The following is an 18,213-nucleotide window of genomic DNA, read 5'->3' as shown; positions in this document are numbered from 1 at the left end:
CAACTCATTATCCTATTACCATATATTTCATTCAGTGTGAGTGTGTGTGTGTGTGTGTGTGTGTGTGTGTGTGTGTGAGTGTGTGTGTGTGTGTGTGTGTGTGTGTGTGATCTAGTGTGAAGATCTCTGAACTCAGTGCAGTCTTCAGACCCTGGTGCCACAAAGGTCCATACATCTGGTTTTTGTCACCTTCCTTGTTCCTATCTCTCCAATTTGCCTAAGACCCTTTGATCCCAGTGGCACTATCTCTTTGGATCTCTCTGAAGTCTTAGAGCCTGGCTCCTTCGGTCCCCTTGAAAACTAGCTTTATGACCCCGTCATAAACCAGCTGTATTTTCTAAGCAAAAACCTGTTTAACTAGTTTTATACCCCAGTGGACTCCCGAAGGGCAAACTTCTTTCATGTCAGGGCTGGAGATCAAAGGACTTGTTTGTACAGCCGTGTGCTGCTGGCCAGCCATTTGCTTTGACACAAAATAATCTTAACTTCTCTACCATATTGCAGCCTTCATCTATCACAGCAGTGCTTGCATTTTTGGAACTAACAGTTTTTTCTATCCAATGTTAAATCACTTTTCAGAAAAATAACATGAATACAGCCGTCATTCCTCATGCGTAGCAAACTGCTATTCAATACTTGTTCCATGTTTTCCAACAGATGGTGATAAGGTTTCTCTTTCTGTCAAGTGGCAAATTGTGGCAATTGCTTAATTCTTGACTCCCAGTGAAAGGTGTTGGAGGAGAACACACTTCTCATACGGAAGGGCATTTTGGAAGAATTGTCATACAGAGCAGGTAGACAGGAAACATTTTCTTGTGTTAATAATACTTCATGAATGCAGCAACAACTACAGGGGAAGGTCTGTGTGTTCAAAATGGACAAACGTTTAGGAGTTTTGTTGAGACACTTCCCTGAGCTCTTAAGGGATAGAAACAAAGTCATCCGCTGGATTATTTCTTTTTTTAAGTGCATCAGCAGGGTTAGAAACTAACAATATTGCGCTACTGCCCAGTCCCTGACCACATTCCGGCGCCTCCTTAAGACTCACCTCTTCAAACAGCACCTGTAGAACTCCTCTGTTTGTATCCTGGGACACCATCACCCTTCATGTAAATGTGCTTTATTTTGCTCTTATCTGCCCCCTATTTTACTGCATTTAATCATGTACTTCAGAATACTGTAATCTGCCAAGTGTTTAACCTGTAGTACTTTGTATTTAATCATATCCTGATGTAACTATCACTATTTAATCATATCCTGATGTAACTATCACTTGTGGTTTGTCACACTTGTACTTTGCTTGAACAAAAGTTATTGTATTTCTTGCTCTTATTGTATTACTTGTATTGTAACACTTGAAATATATTTGCTTACGATTGTAAGTCGCCCTGGATAAGGGCGTCTGCTAATAAATAAATAATAATAATAATAATAATAATAATAATAATAATAATAATACTAGTCCAAAGGACTAGTACCTTTGAAACTTTCTGGTCCTGATGTAAACTTACTAGTCCTTATGTGAAGGGCCTAAGTTGGAATCAACAGCAACAGTTGGTGTCCCTAAAAATAGGCTTAGATTTTATTTTGCTAAAAATAAACACTGTTATAAATTTAGATTTACACTTTTTTTTTTAAACAAAGCACTTTCATAAACGCTCATACAGATCGATCAATCGCATGTTTTCACCTCGTTACTGAGCAACTACTGTACTGTGTGCTGAGAAACTGACACTGACAGCATCAGACGGGATGACAGAGGAAAAATTCTCTCAGCTGTGTCACCTTGCCGACCATGAAGCTCCACCTGAAATTGACAGCGATGACACAAATGAAATGTTTATTTTATTGTACATTACATGTGTTGCTATTTACAGAAATGTTGGCTGGCTATGAATTACTATCTACAATAATGAATGTACTCGCGTACACATGCAGTCTTCACTAAAGTCCCAATTTAAAGACAGTACGTTTCACTGTAGCTGTCGGGATACAGTTGTTACCTAGGCGGCTATTTTTTTTTTTTTTTAATTAACAGTGGGAGAAAACCGCTTTAGCAAGTACAGTAGAATCTGCCAGAACTGACAGACACTTATCTACTAGATTTAGATACTAATGAGAGCATAACAAATACAAAAGAAAAACAAGGGAAACGCAGATCTTTTAAAGAAAGCTGGGAGACTTTGTATAAATGGATTTTATATTTTTAAACGCTGCAATAACAGTTCTGCTTGTGAAGCATCCACACTATAATTTGACAGATCTGGTGATTTATTTGCACTGTGTTGGACCTTATTTTCCCCCATTGGTGCTTGAGCCCCAGAGCGCTCACGGAATCACTGCCTGTGCCCCTATTATCACTGATTAAAGCCTGGTTTTCAAACAGACCGATTATTGCTCACCAATACTGTATTGGTATAAGAAAAGTGTGTTTTAAAAAAGTAATTTCAGCTTTTCAATCACTTAAAATATGCTGACGATAATGTAAACAACACCGAGCTACAGACAGCGAGTCCCAAGCTTTAAACGTGTTACTGTTTATAGATAAGAACTCAACTTTATTATGAATATATTGTGTTATTATGTTTTAAGCAACATACTATGATAATGTTTTTATGGTAATTGTTTGTTTATTAGTTTTAAAATGTTTAGTAAAACGTGACCTATTGTTTGACCTCGTTAGTACAACCGGCCCCCCCTTTGCTAGTGACATCTTCAGTCAGGGTCGTAACCCAGTAATCTCCACATTTTTGTAAAATGACTTTACACTTACTTCAAAAGATACGTGTTTCAGTAAATTCAAATGATAAACTTTGCATCCCATGCAGAGGGAGAACACAAATGTAAAACGCCATTAAGTGGGGTTTGCATTGCAGGGGAGATGAAGGGAGGTTTCAGTTCCGAGTGACTGTTTTCTAAGCATTATTTGTGAATGCTTATTCACCATTGCTACACCCTGTTAGAAACTGGCTTCCCTGCATTTTTTTAACACAAGGCTGAACGTGAGAGTATATATGTACATTTGTTTTAAGTACTCGCCCAGAGGACTACTGAGACACACATCAACTAGTCTTCATCAGATTTAATTCACCTCGGGCGAGCGGGTGAGCGTGAGTTTCTAACCCTGATCAGTGCTCTGCACCTCAGGGGCTTGAAAACACCGCATGTAGAACACCGCATGTAGAACACCGCATGTAGAACACCGCATGTAGAACACCGCATGTAGAACACCGCATGTAAAACACCGCATGTAAAACACTGCATGTAAAAACACCTGAACAGGTAGTCTGTTTTCTTTAGAACCTGAATTCTGTCTCAGATCATATAGTTTTCAGACTAGTCTTACACCCTCCCCACATTTAAAAAAAGAGGAGTGTATTATCAAACATGAAGACCATGGGCAGGGTGTAGTATCAGTGAGAACGCATAGCTTCAGTTGCAGTAATGCCTCTTGTTTTAATATGAGTTCCCAGCACTGGTTATCATGCTAGCGAATATTTTTAAAGAGATAAGCTATGGTTCCAAAACCTACCAAAGAGACTCCCTTTCTGGCATGATCCATGGCTGTGCAACCTAGGAATACATTTAAATGAACAGAAACTGAAAGAAAGAAAGAAAGAAAGAAAATACTAAAGTAAGATGACTCTGCGTCCTGTTTTCCAGGCAAGTAAGTAAGCAATAAGACCCGACACAGGGCATTACCAGTCATTATACGACCATAATGGGGCCCGAGACGAAGTTGAGGACGCTATTACAACCAAACGGTCGTATAATGCCTGGTAATGCCCTGTGTGGAGGGTCTTATTGCTTATATACTTCAATGTTACAGCACAATTAACTATAGTTTTTATTGATATTCAACTGAATTTTTAGGTTTTCCTTTTTTTTCTACATATCCTGCCACATAAGTACTCTAAAACGAACATTCTATAAATATAGTCCTCCATAACAATGATCTTCTCTATAAAATGTGTACAAATCAGCGTTTTTAAAACTGTATACTTTTATTTGAAAACAGAGAACAAAAGATTGTGAAAAAAAGATATTATTATTATTATTATTATTATTATTATTATTATTATTATTATTATTAGTACAGTTGTAATAATAATAATAATAATAATAAAGTATTTTCCTTGGTAATTGATTTGAATATTTCCAGATATCGAGCAGTTATTAAAAATGTTTCCGGGAAAGTTGCCTAGTACTTGGACAGCAGAAGAAGTGCGACCTTCGGAAGAGCTTGATGAAGAAACCAGTTCAGTCTGTCCCACAGTACTTCTCTCTGTACTACTTACAGTGCCTGCAGACATCTCAGAGGTGCTCGTATTTTCCGGGATGTTTTGATTTAGCCATTCCTCAATTGACATCTTATTAAAAAGGCAGAAATTTAAACTTTAAACGACATTTAGTTAATAGCTGATGGAGTGATCTTGTTTGATTTGTTTTTGTGAAGCGGTTACAAAGATTCTAAGGGCATATATCCCTCTAGCTCAACCGCATTTAGAATTCGTGGAATCTTTCCATTGAAGTATATCAATAAATAAAACCCTATTATCTACATGTAGTTGTGAATTTCATTGAATAACATGTAGGTGTGTTTTTTTTTTTTTTTTTTAAGACTAGTTTCTTTTTTGCAGGTTTGGTTTCTGACACCAAGGTTTGATATCTGGTTTACTGGTTTAAGTTTACACACAGTATTCTGGTGGCATTAGAATAAATGGCTCTTCCTGTATGTGGTGGTACTGTATCATTGGGGTTAAAAATACTGTATCTCAGGGGTCCCCCGAGTGGCTCACCTGGTAGAAGCACAGCCGTGTGGTGCGCAGGGGGAGTCACACAGCGCAGGTTCATGTCCTGGCTGCGTGAAGTAGGTTGTCTTTGCTGGGGATGCTGAAGGGTGCGTCGCATAGGCTCTGTCGCTGCCGTGGGTAAGGGAGGCAAAACCGGCAGGGAGGACTTTCCACTGAACCTTCGGGTAATTGCTGCGTTGAGGGGAAAAGCGATTGGGCATTCTTTTTTTTTTTTTTTAATGGATCTCACTTTGGAATCTATCTTCATTTATTCAAATCCAGAAACGACTCTCTGTTGTTAAGCAGTTCCAGAGTTCTAAGGAGAGTATTTACCCAAATTCAGCTGTTTCATTTCAGTTTAAACTACTCTGAGTGGTTATTTCACTCACGAGCATAGCCGCGTGACCTGTTCAGAGAGGCTACTTCAGTACTCTATGAACATTCATGGTGTATCATCTGTGTAAAAATAGGCTAAATGAACCAGGTTAGTGCTGTTAGTGCAGTCTGTACAATCTGGTCTGATAGTAAGCTGTAACATGACAAACAGTGGAAAAGGATAGTGCTGCTCAAGCTGCAGTTTTTAAAAGAATGACCAGCTAGTTAGTAGACCGCCCAATCCAAAAATTGTCATAGATGTTGCAGCCCAAATCGTAACTGCACAGCCTATTGTTTTTATATTGGTATGACTAGATTAGAACACTCTCGTATCATTTTACCCTACATCATTTGGTACCTTTAAATTGTGTTTGCATAATAATTTTCAAGGTTACACAAGTATTGGTTGTTTGTGTGAATATAAGAAAATAGCATGGCTGTCCACCCTTACTACCAGCACAGATCTAATCTGAATCAGTACTGCTGGATTAGGCTTCATTTTGATTTATTTTAATTTTTTTTTTAATTTTAGAGTGACCAATTATTATTTGTATTTCTTTTCCCCCAATTTGGAATGTGCAGTTATGGTTTTGTTTGTTTTTTTCACACAGCATAGACGTTTTGAGGGCGTGTGAGCGTCCTCCGATCTCACAAGCCTAAAGCCAGAATCACTTTTACGCCGAGCAATCCAGAGCAGAGGTGGGTGGGGCTACCGATCCCAGAGAACAGAGCTCAGCCCTGCTTTCTATCCACTCTGAATGTGCTCGGTGTCTGGCCAGTAGGGTCGCTGTTGCGTGGTGAGGAGAGTCCATGCCGGTTTCCCATCCCCCACCCCGGGAGCGTCAGAGCCAATGTGACGCCCTCCTTCAGAGTTCTCAGCAAAGTTCGGCCTCTTTGCACAGCCTGGGCGCGAACTGGCGCCGTCCAAGCTGTGCGACTCATCCTGCGCTCCCAGCGGCAGCGCTTTAACTGGATGAGCCGCTCGGGGACCCCCGGGATTAGGCTTGATCTTAACAGAGCGATAGCAGAGATGGCTTTCATTTCTTTAACAGTGCGTGTGCAAAAGTGAGAACCCTCTGATGTAACTGGATAGAGGGAAGTGGATATGTTGGAGAATGATCATTCCCTGTTGGGGCTACATTATAAGTAATGGATTGAATTAAAGCAGCTACAAGACATTGGTCTACTTGGGCACCTAGACCTACAATAAACTAAAGAGTTCCAGGCTTAAAAAATGTCCCATTTGTGCACATCGTTAAGCCTTTTTAAACGAGCATGTCAGTAACACTCATCCCCTGACCTGGCTGTAAATTAGAAATTAGGAACATGATAAAGTACACTAGATTTACCATAACCTACGAAACATCGAGTACATGAGCATTTAAAAACTGTCAGTTTGACATGGAGATTGATGGACCAGCTCCTTGTGGCAGGGCTGAGGGTTTTTTTTTTTTTTTTCGGTATTTTGTTTTCTTTAGTTTTGTAAATAATGTTTGTTGAAATTTGAAAAGGTTTTTGTTTAACTATAGCAGGCTGGGGTTAGAATGATAAGACAGGTGTGGAATGTGGCCAGGTGTTAATTGATTTATTGATTATCGATTAGGCCTGGCCACATGGTATAAAGAAGGAGATGGAAAGCCAGTTCCTTTATTCTGCAAGCCCGAGATGGATCGGGTGTGAATCCTCGTGACTGTGTGTGTTTACCAGAGAGGCAGTGTTCCTGGAGCGGGACATCCTTTTTAGTTGGAGTAGAGCTCGACTACTGTTTGATTAAGTTTTATTTTTTGAACAGTGCTTTGTTTTGAATGTTTTGTGTTTATTTAACCCCACACTAGGACTGCCACTGCTGGTACCCTAGTGGCAGCTACCTAACACTGCAATTGAGTTTTATTATAAATTGTAAATTATTATTATTATTATTATTATTTTTTGTTTATTTAGCAGACGCCTTTATCCAAGGCGACTTAGAGACTCGGGTGTGTGAACTATGCATCAGCTGCAGAGTCACTTACAATTACGTCTCACCCGGAAGACGGAGCACAAGGAGGTTAAGTGACTTGCTCAGGATCACACAATGAGTCAGTGGCTGAGCCGGGATTTGAACCGGGGACCTTCTGGTTACAAGCCCTTTTCTGAGCAGTCTCCTGACACTGTGCTGAGAACGCTTGCTTGATCACACAAATTTGTAATCATTCACCTAGCAGAGTTTCAGAGCTTGTTTTTTATTTGCAGAAAAGCTCATCCCAAGTGTTTGGAGAACTCTGTCCAAATAAACATAAGCACCCTGTTTTATGCCAGCCACAGAGAAGAAAAGTTATTGTGGTAATAGGCTGAGCTACTTAATCAAATGGTTCTTTCTATTTCCTTGATACAGTGTCATCTGTAACCTGAGTAACAAATAATCCTTGCTTCTTGGTCCTTATCCTCAAATCACCCCAATGACAAATGGTGTAATTTAAAGAATTAGTCCCAGCATGTTTAAGATGCATTTATTGTTCAGCCCCAAAAGCACCATTCAATTTGCACAGCATGACATATTTGACTGCTAAAGGGTCACATGTGTGTGCTGGCAGTTGACAGTCTCCTTTAGGGTTAAATCTACTTTCCAGTGCTGCACATGGGGCTACTTCAAGTTGTGAGATAACCTCAGAGTTAAAAGAAGAACACATTGGCGTAATTGATTAAAATTGATTCAGGTGTATCATGTATCAAAATAAATTATTCTGCATTTGCAGAGCCCTTGAAGATTAGAATGTTTAACCAGGACACAAAAAGAATGAACTTGGGTGAAAGTTTTTAAATAACTAAATAAGGTTTATATTTAAAGTCTTCATGAAACTGGCCCAAAACGAGGAAACTAGACGCGATCCTTAAGATACCAACTGAATTTAATAGACCAGCTGTCTAATATGTCCATATTGAGCAGCTGATGCAGTAACACTAAAGTATTGGTTACAGCAGGATAGCCTTAGAATGTTGGAATAATACATTGAAAATATTAGGAAAACACCAAATGTATTTTAAGCAATCAACCAGGCAGAGTAGGCCTACTAGATTACTGTACAGTCAGCCCAGTTTCCAGTATTCTCTGTTTCAAAATGTGTCCTGTCCACCTGACCCCTACACTAGCCTACAGTACATGTACTGTATACAGGCTTCTAATTAAACCTAGGTAATGCATTGAACAAAACAGCCTTTGAAAATTCCCTGCACAATACAATAGCATGAAATAGGGCCCTCACACTCTGCAACTCGGACAATATGCATTGAGCTGTTTATCCAGGGTGGGTGTTCGGGCACTGATCCGGTAGGTGCCATATATTGTTTATTCTTTTGCAGTGTGCTGTCTCGCTGATGGATGTGTGGCATGCTTGCTCAGGCATTTTTCTTTGCATACAGGACATTGTAGAGCATTTGTGGGCCACTGTTTCCTATGCTATGAAAAGAAAGTTTTAGTTACAAACAAAACTTTGTTCTTCAGCATCGCAACCTTTGTTTTAACCTTTAAAGTTTTATAGTGTTTTTCATAGAGTAGCTACATTCCCATGCTATAGTATCACCTTGCCCATCCCTGGGGCCCTCAAAGACCTGTGCCTCCCAGCAAGACCTGCTGATAGAGACTGGACCGGAGCAGTTGCATTTCCATCTATTCAGTCCCAGCTGTTGGTTCAGTGCTCAATTTGTTGAGTTTGGGAAGGTTGCGGAATTCTTCTTATGAGCTGATATGCACTGTTGCTCTACTCTGTCAATGTAGGTTTAAATGTTCTAATCCCAACTTATTGCATCCTAGTTCATATTGTATTCTAGTAGTATTATTGCACTTATTGTAAACTATACTGTATTTAAATATCAATCTTGCATTGTAACCCTGTACTGCCGTGTAACACCTGTAAGTCGCCTTGGATAAAGGCGCCTGCCAAATAAATAAATAAAAAAAATAATGATGATGATAATAATAATGTAGTGTAGCTTGCTTGCATGTAGCTGTGGCCAGTACTGTTGGCTCCAGAAGAGTGGTTGATGCAATGAGGCTCTTCACGGTACTCGAAAGCATTAGGAGGCTGATACTAAGTCCTGTTGTTACATGTGAGACTTTGAGTATCTGAAAGACCTGTTTGTTTGGGATTTAGACTACTTGGAGCCTGACTGACTGGCATTTTATAATTACACACCCCTCACTGAACTCATTAGCAAATTAAAGATATACCAGTGTATCTTCCCACACCTTGGCCTCTCTTACTGCAACATCTAGGCCTATTGCTTAAAAATGCAGTACAATGTAATATTCCACAAACTTTGTAATTTAGTGTTTGTGTCAATTTTGTTTGTTTTTGATAATTGCATAACTGTTCTTATTGACATACCAGTGCATAAAATTAAATGCAAAACTGTAAGAAACTTAGTCACACAGACAAAAAAAAAGCCTTCCATAGACCATGTTTTAAATTTACGGAATAAAAAATGTACATTTTGAAAACCATCATTTAAAGTAAATTCTCTTTTTCTTTTCAGAGCAACAGAGTTCAACCAAAGTTATACGGGCAGGAAAGCCTAAAACAAAGAAACCTAATAAGGTAGGTTGCCAAGGAAATAACCTTGAAATACAGTACATTACCAGCAGCATGTTAGTGTGTGTCTCGGAGGCTGTGTCATACAGAACTCTTAACTATTGCATTTTTAGCTTCATTGATGTCAACACGCTGCAGCATTATTCACTGGTAATCAGAGATCTAAAAACTATTTACGAATCAGGGGTGATCTGTCTGTCCAATATCAGGTTACTGTGTGAACAGATGCCGAACAGGGCTCCGCATCAAGGATTCCATATTAGCTGATGATGCTGGTAATTCAGTCTCGAGTGAAACACTGGAAGTGTCTTCCAGATAGACCCCTATTTGGATCTGTATCCAGGTGGTGAGGAAGAATTAACAGTGCAGCTCTGAGAACTGTTGCATACTTCACTAACACAGTTAGACAAAAAAAAGCCAGCGACATTCAAAACCAAGAATGCCTCAAGCGGGGCTTTCAGATCACAGTGCAATAGATCTTTATTCTTATATTCTGGAGTGTAGGCTATTTTGGGGTTTTGAGCCAGCTGGTGCTACTTAATCTCAGTAAAGGAGCTCTCTCACATCTACAGGTACTTCTATCCGTAACTATATAATCGTCAAAAAACAAAAGTCCGATCCTGAAGAGCATACGTAGTAATGATTTCATAAATGGTACAAGACAGATACGATCTTGATGAAGATCTCAATGGTACAAGACACATGCAATCTTGATGAAGATCTCATGTTCACTGTTTTACTGATCTTATCGTATAAACAACCTGGAGTCAGAAAAGCAAGTCCTCAAGAATCAATATGAATATTAATATGTAGCTTTCACTTTGATAGTACTGGCATGAATCTGAAAAGTACATTTTCATTTCCCTAAACCATTCTGTGCTTGTTAAATATTGACATTTAGAGGAAGTTTATTTCTTTTTTTTTAACGTTTTTTCTTTTTTTTCCAGCTCCAAAGCAACTTGTATCCAGTTTAACCTGGTTTACTTTGTATATTTTATCATGTACTTAATAGAGAACGTGCTGTCTCATACAGTCTCCGGCATCACAATTTAAAAGGGTACAGCGATAAGTGTCTTCTCTGAAACTAGTAATTCACTTATTAAATGCTTCAACAAGCAGATAAAGCAACAGCAGCAAGTAACTGGCTGTTAGAATAATTAATTTTTATAAACTGAGATAGGCATTATTAAAAAAAAAAATGTAAAAAAAAAAAATCATAATCCACAAACTATTGTACTTTGTTACTGTGCCTTCCTTTTGGATTGAATTTAAATAAATTTTTCTCTTTCCATGCAGGCAAGTGACTTCAGTGATATCACAAACTGGCCCACACCTGGTGAAATAGCAAACAAAGAGGTGAGTTCATACCACAGTTTAAATCAGTTCCAAGTCTGAGCTTGGTAAGCATGTGTCAGCTTTAGGTGGCTTTGTAAGATTAAAATGTATTTAGCTTGTGGAGGTCGTAGTCTTCAAGTAAAGGAGACTTGGAACAGCCATTCCTGTGTCATTCCACTTTGGAAGCACTGTGTTTAGATCCACTTTAACGCAGACACACTGCACAGTGCTCTGCCTTTTATAACGCAGCATGTTTTAAACCACCAAGTCAAGTATAGTAACCTTTTAACCCTATGGCTGAATTGGAGAGAGTTTTCTATCAGTTTCTATATGTATTCTCATATAAATTGTAATGTCACTTCTCCTATTTAGCAGCACCAGAACATCATCAATACCCAAACCAAGAAGACTTCTCCCAACCAGAACGAGAAGAAGAAGGAGAACAACAGTGAGAGCAAAGAGAACGGCGAGGCCAGGAAGGAGTTCAAAGAGGACCCGACCAGCGATGAGGACTCGCAGTCGGCCGCCATGAAGAGGAAAGGTAGGCTCAACTAACAAGCAGCACAGTCTGCCTCTCAATCCCAAGCACTCTGGCCACCACTGCGGTTCATTTTGATTGTCAATGATTTTAAAAAAACAAAAAATGAGTATCTGAAGACTTTTGAGTGTCCAATATGTATATGATACGCAAATACAGTGACTCCTAAAAGTATTCAACCACCCCTTCTGGTTTCTGGTGCCCGAGGGCAGTGCGTCTTTTGCCTGTTTGCCCTACACAGACCACTTCCTTACTAAAAATCAAGACAGACATCCCACAAGTGCAGTGGCACCTCAAACATGATCCGTTTTATTACCAGTGATTCATTCTTCGTTTTACCCCCAGAAAAATAGGTTTCTGTAAATTAACAAGGTGTGTGTATATACTGAAAAGTACTAAGTCACTGTTCATGTTTTAAGTCACCTGCCCAATCTACACAATATATTGTAAATACTACAAATTTTCTTCATCTGTCGTGATATTGTTTGTCAGATGCGTATCCTGTGCGGCTATATTTTTAACATCCATAGAGCCCTTGGTTTTCCCTACAAATATTACGAGAGAAGCTCCCTCATACCTGTCCAGTACAAGCAAGTCTGTGCCCAGTGTGGGCAGCCTAAGGAGGTCTCATGATGAGTGTAATTCTCCTGGGTGGGGGGTTAGTGTCTGCCACTGTTCAGACCAATCTACTAAACAGAGAATTTCCCCCCCCCTCCCCCCCCCACTGACTGTCAGTTGTGTAAACCTTTGGCTTCATTGAATCTTTATAGCGGGAAAGAATGTGATATATTTTTTAATCTTGTATCCATGCAACACAGAAAGAAAAACACTTTTTGTGTTGGGCGATGAGCAACGTGGTTGTTTACATCTAGAGTAGTGTTGGAGATAGTTTTTGTTTGTGTCTAAATGGATGTTAACACACACCAGCATTTGTCATTGCTTTTATAATAATAAACCAGGTTTCTGGTCACTACATTTCAAAACAGAAACACTGCCACAAAAAACAAGATTGAAAACAGAATTGATGTTTCCCTGTGTTATGTCAACTTCTAACTTGAATTAACCCTTCTACTTCTGCATGTGTTCCATGATACCCCACTCAAAGTCCCATCTCTTCTGACAGGAAAAGAAGTGGAACAAGTAAACCAGGATAACATTTGCATAGACAATTTAATTAAGCCAATAAATAAAGCCAATAAAGGTATAAGTGATTTTTGTGTTTATATAAATTCTGTAAATCCTGTATACGTAGTACTGGTGTAAATGCTTTGTGAGTTTGACCCATTAACCCAAAACCTCCTGGCTTGGTCCCTTTGTTCTGTATACTGCAACACACTGTTTGTCTTGCGGTAACATGAGAAGGGTTGACTGTTGAGCTTTTTTATTTATTTATTTATTTTTTTTATTGTTGAACTGTAACCCACATGTATTGCTGCACTATTTACTTGTGGGTTTTGTTTGTGTGTCTGTGTATTATAAGAGATTCAAACCTTCAGTAGCAAGTGCCATATTTCATCACAAGCAACAAAAACCTTCCACGTTTCCTTCTGCTTTTAGAATAATAATAATTTTATTTTTTATTTTTTATTTTTATTTTTTTTAGTTTAGAGTTATCTTACTAGAGAGTACTATACTGAGGCCTAAGAAAAAATAATGTTCTCAATCTGCGCTATCGTCAGGTAACAAACATAAATGGGTACCACTACACCTAGAAGACTCGAGTCAGGACGACCAGGAGAGACCCAGCTCCCGAAACAACTCTCGCTCTCGCTCCGAATCCAGCAGGTCGCTGCACAATAACAGAAGATATGATTATTCAAGGAGTAAGTTTACTGTTCATTTACGTACAAAAAGAATGTATCATACTGGCACTACACATTCCCCACGATGCACCTCATTCCAGAGAGGTAGGTCCATGAAACTGTGTGGTCAGATTACCTCTGGAGGAAAAGGGACCACATTTAGTGAGGCATAAGTCATAAGCCTGGATGTCATGGATACGCGCTGCCTGTTGTTGTCCATACTCGGTTTCCTTTTTGGTGGTTGGTGTTGTTTTTTTGTTTTTGTTTTTTTTTGTTATGCATATCAATAATCTGAACCATGAGTTATGAGTATTGAGTATGAATGTAAAAAAAAATAAAACACAACAAATAACCTGAAGTACAGGGTCTGGCAGAAGTCTTGAACAATATGCCACCGTTCTAAAAACATCTTCTATATTGTTTGCTAATAATTGGAGCATAATGCGTGTGTGTTTAGAGCCTTCAGACTTCAAAAACATGCTGTACACAACAGTGTCTGACAAAGGGTAAAGTAATTTCTTCTTTATAAAGGTTTGTATCATTATATGGATTTTAAAAGTGTGTAAACTCTCTTTGAATTGTACAGTTGTGTTAATGAATCCTCTGATGCTTCTGAATGAAGGAATCAGAAACTCTGACTCCTCCACACTTAAGCATCCTCATACCTGGCATCTTGTTTCACAATGTACTAATCTCCATTAAAGCTAACGGCACAAGTCTTGCCCATTTGTAGCCCTCTGACCCTAATGAAGAATAATTCTGCTATTACTGAAAAGTGGTGAAACCAAGGTATAATTTGCTGCAGAGGTTTATGTATTAGTGTTATGCACCTGTTTGATGTAAGACAAGCAAAGTGTGTTTGGTGACATGTTTGGATGAAGTGTTTGGTGACATGTATTGTGACTGTGGTTCCATTACATCTCATTGCTCTTTCTTCATCCTTTCTATTCACACTCGGCAAAGGTTCTTTCTTTCTTAGGTTTGGATCTTTTGAAAAAGGAAGGGGCACTAAGCTCGGCCAAGTTTCAGTGTGTGGTTAAGTGTACAGTGATTGAATGGGTTCCACACTGTTACCACAGCTCGCAGTATTACCTGCGTTATGGATAGTCTTAGTTATTTACACAAGCACTCAAGACTACCTATTAAAGTGATGTGCAGAGAAACATTGAATTTAATGAGAGCAGGGCTGTAACATGAACTGATCAATCAATTTGAAGAAAACCAAATATGCAATATGACTGAAATTCAAACCCAGTTGTCAGGATCAATGAAAGGTCAGTCTCCCCATGCACATTTTATATTTCTTTATTTCTTTATTTCTTTATTTATTTAATTTTGGCGAAGTCAATTTAAAAATGAGTATCGATGTTTCTTAAGAATACCCTTTTATTTAATCAATGTTAGGTTTATTTTAATACATGCAGGGAATCCTTCTCGGATCCAAAGAAAGATTCAAAGTTTTACAGCTTGCATGATTATTAATACCCTATTGCACAGGTGGTTCCCTTCCCCTGTCCCTGGCACTTAACCAATGGTAAAGGGACAACGCCTTGTGGTTGCGCCTCTTTCTTGGTACTGTGTGCAAAAGATGCCTACGTGTCAGGTGCTGAAGTAGCCTAGAGAATTGCTTGTCAGTAGAAAATTACTGTTTCTAACTTGTTATATTTTGGATGTTAGCTCGCTACTGTTGTGTTATCTTGGGTGTTTCAATTTCCCCAGCGATCAGCCGTTGTTCATCAGAGAAGTTGCTGTTGGCTTGACGCCCAGACTTGTGGCCTTGCTGAATCTCCCTGTTTTTCTCAAGAATATGCAGCTGTAGATAGATAGCTTTTCACACTTGCTCCCACCTCCTCGGCTAATCTTTCTGAACTAACAGAGTGTAGGAAATTGTGAGTTTAGCCACTCCAAGTGCATAGCATTTACGCTGTAAAACAAACAGCACCCAAACGAAGCAGAATAGGATTTGCTGTTCCTTTCCATGTTACAACATTCCCAACCTTTTTTAAATTAAAGATGGAGGGAGGTGGTCCGCTACAACCAAGTTGCTCACTTGATCCCGGGCCCTCAGATGGCCTCTTCGCTGGTTTTGAGTAGTCACACCAAGTTACATGTTAGTATAATATATTCTAGTAAAACATGTTCCTCTCATTCTAAGTCTCTACATTATGTGAAGCCTTTGCTGTTTCTATATGTAAGTGTGCTATAAGCAAAAACAAACCAAAACAAAACACCGCAATCACAAAGCTATAAAAAAAAAATAGAAAATAAACGTAAAAAACTACACAATATCTCTTCACACAATGTAAAGAGAAAACAACACAGTACAATTATTATTATTTATTCCTTAGCAGACGCCCTTATCCAGGGCGACTTACAATAGTTACAAGATATCACATTATTTTTACTTACAGTTACATTATTTTTACACATTATTTTTACATACAATTACCCATTTATACAGTTGGGTTTTTACTGGAGCAATCTAGGTAAAGTACCTTGCTCAAGGGTACAGCAGCAATGTCCTCCACCTGGGATTGAACCCACGACCCTCTGGTCAAGAGTCCAGAGCCCTAACCACTACTCCACACTGCTGCCATAACACTGCAAACATGTGCTATCTATCCCGAGGGTCTTATCTAAGTTTACAGTTTCCCATCTGCCAATGGTCCAATCTAACTGTTGGCGTTGTCAGTGCTGTTACCACTAACAGTATTAGTAATACAATATAATCCCAAAATGTGTTCCCCAAGGCCTGCCCTGACCACCCATAACGTTTCAATACGGTGTCTTTTAATTGTGCCAAATCGACTTCGACTTTAGCTTTAGCAGCTTCTCTTCCTCTCTCTGTAGAGCTGTTTTAACCAGTTTATGCACTTGGGAGGAAATATGAGTCTAGATAAGAATCGTCCCACCAAACTCCTCAGCCTCCGGTTCGGGTATACCCATTGCTTTTTCAGGTTTGTAATATGATCGAGTAAGTGTAGTTTTGCAGTTCGTCAGTAGGAGTAATACTGTGTTATGTGTTTTTCCCACTGCAAAAGTGTCAGTGAGTCAGTTCTCCAAGTCTGTCCCCAGGACACAGTAGAATTATGCTCTCACAGTATCTGGGTATACCTGGGCTCTGGATATTTATCTTCTTTAGGCAGTTTCCATATTTTATCAGATCTAAACCTTTGACTGTCCATACGCCATGTCTGTAGTCCTAGCGCTTTTTAAAACTGCAGCTGCACATACTGTCCTTTCTTGATGCACTGTGTCTTTGTCACCAATGTTGTTGGTGGATCCCATCGCACTTTAGTGAGCAGGGTGAGTATGCCAATCACAGCTGTTAGCTGGTACTTCATAATTCACCTGCGGGGGGGACACAAAAGACCAGGTTTAATGTATAATCTTATGCAGTATGTGTGGGCTCAACAGCCTTTTTCTGATACGGCTTACACTGATTGCAGTGGAACCAAAAGTACTGTATTGGTCTGCCACGCTTCTGTATTGCCAATTTCAGGTTGTTTCACCCAGCTTCCCAATTCACCTCCCACGGCCTGCTTTGTTTTCATGTTTTCAGCATGATCTGGTCTCCAATTTGAAAGGAAGACTCTATGTGGGGTTTGAGAGGACTGCACTGTGCATTGATGCGCTGCCCCCATGCGGTTGGCAGTGTCCAAAAGCTTTTCCTGGAGGAATCGGTCATGAGTAACCTTACTGGTGATTGGTATTGGCACTCCATTAGTGTGGTTCCCCTTCGTATGCTAACATGCTAGCCAGCTGGTAAGAGGCTGAGAGTCAAACTGTGATATCTTTACAAGATAGCTCAGTGACCCATCTCTGTGCTGACACTCTCTTAACCTGTCCTCTAATCAGGAGGGCCACCGGTGTGTGCAGAATCAATGTGCTAAACCCGCTGGAATACATTCGCCATGCCCCTCCTGCATCAGTACAGCAGAGATGCTTTTCTCTGATGCAGCTGCCTCAATGATGAATGGTAATGTGTTATCAGGGCTGCGGGGAGCCAGTGCAGCAATCTGTGTCTTTTTAAGGGCCTCTAATGCCGCATGTGTCTGTGTGTGGGCGGGGCAGATTTTGAATCAACTTAATTCCTTTCTGGGTCAGGTGTGTGTCCTCCAGCTTCTACCTGTACTCCTAGGAAACAAACAGATGCTTTCATTAATGCAGCTTTGTTTGGGTTTAGTCTCAGGCCAGCTTGCTCCATGAGATCCAAGACCTCCTCCAGGTAGTGCTCTTCCATGGTTCCTGTCTGCAGCAGTATGTTGTCCACATACTGTATGATGTTACCTGTTAAAGAACAATTCTGCAAGATGTTAGCCAAATAAAAGTTACAAAGAAAATTATTCAGCAGTTAATGTTTCTCAATTGGGCATACAGAAATAAAAGTACTGCTATTCTTGCTGCAATTAATAGCAGCATGTAATTTAGCAGATAATTAATTTACAGGGGCATTTCCCCACAGCCAATTGTGATGAATGCATTTTTACTACTCTGAGTGCATCATTGCTTTTGCTACTACGGCTGTCTGTTCTGTATTACAGTGAGCAGTAGACTTTATTTTGTTACGCATCACAATACTGCCATTAGCTCAGCGTCCTGCGCTGAACTTCCATAAGAGGGTATTCATACCCTATATTCACAAAGAAACACTAACCAACGGACTGACTATCATACCAGTAGCACAATCCACCAAGCCTGCAGTCCTGTACTGCACTGTCAATCCCTCGCACCAACACGTATATTCTGAGAGGGCGGGGAGAACTGGGACATTTTCCAGAGGCCCAATGCCCCGAAGGGGG

At 39.7% G+C, this 18,213-nt stretch overlaps 1 protein-coding gene across 8 annotated transcripts in view; it reads left to right on the top strand.

Annotated features, from left to right (window-relative positions):
- Nucleotides 1–18,213, top strand: part of LOC117421243 (la-related protein 1B-like) — a 57,204-nt gene that overhangs the window by 14,134 nt on the left and 24,857 nt on the right. For 4 of the 8 annotated variants that reach the window (XM_059033793.1, XM_059033795.1, XM_034035379.3 and 1 more), the window contains 5 exons: nucleotides 9,681–9,742; nucleotides 11,033–11,092; nucleotides 11,444–11,612; nucleotides 12,733–12,810; nucleotides 13,289–13,432. In XM_059033793.1, coding sequence (XP_058889776.1) covers nucleotides 9,681–9,742; nucleotides 11,033–11,092; nucleotides 11,444–11,612; nucleotides 12,733–12,810; nucleotides 13,289–13,432 — 513 coding nt within the window. The remainder of the gene's footprint in view (nucleotides 1–9,680; nucleotides 9,743–11,032; nucleotides 11,093–11,443; nucleotides 11,613–12,732; nucleotides 12,811–13,288; nucleotides 13,433–18,213) is intronic. The other 4 variants (XM_059033818.1, XM_059033816.1, XM_059033801.1 and 1 more) reach the window with 3 other exon arrangements.

Source organism: Acipenser ruthenus, chromosome 1 (assembly GCF_902713425.1).
Source record: "Acipenser ruthenus chromosome 1, fAciRut3.2 maternal haplotype, whole genome shotgun sequence".
Classification (NCBI taxonomy): domain Eukaryota; kingdom Metazoa; phylum Chordata; class Actinopteri; order Acipenseriformes; family Acipenseridae; genus Acipenser; species Acipenser ruthenus.
The sequence above is the reverse complement of the archived record's forward strand: the minus strand, read 5'-3'. Positions and strand labels throughout refer to the sequence as shown.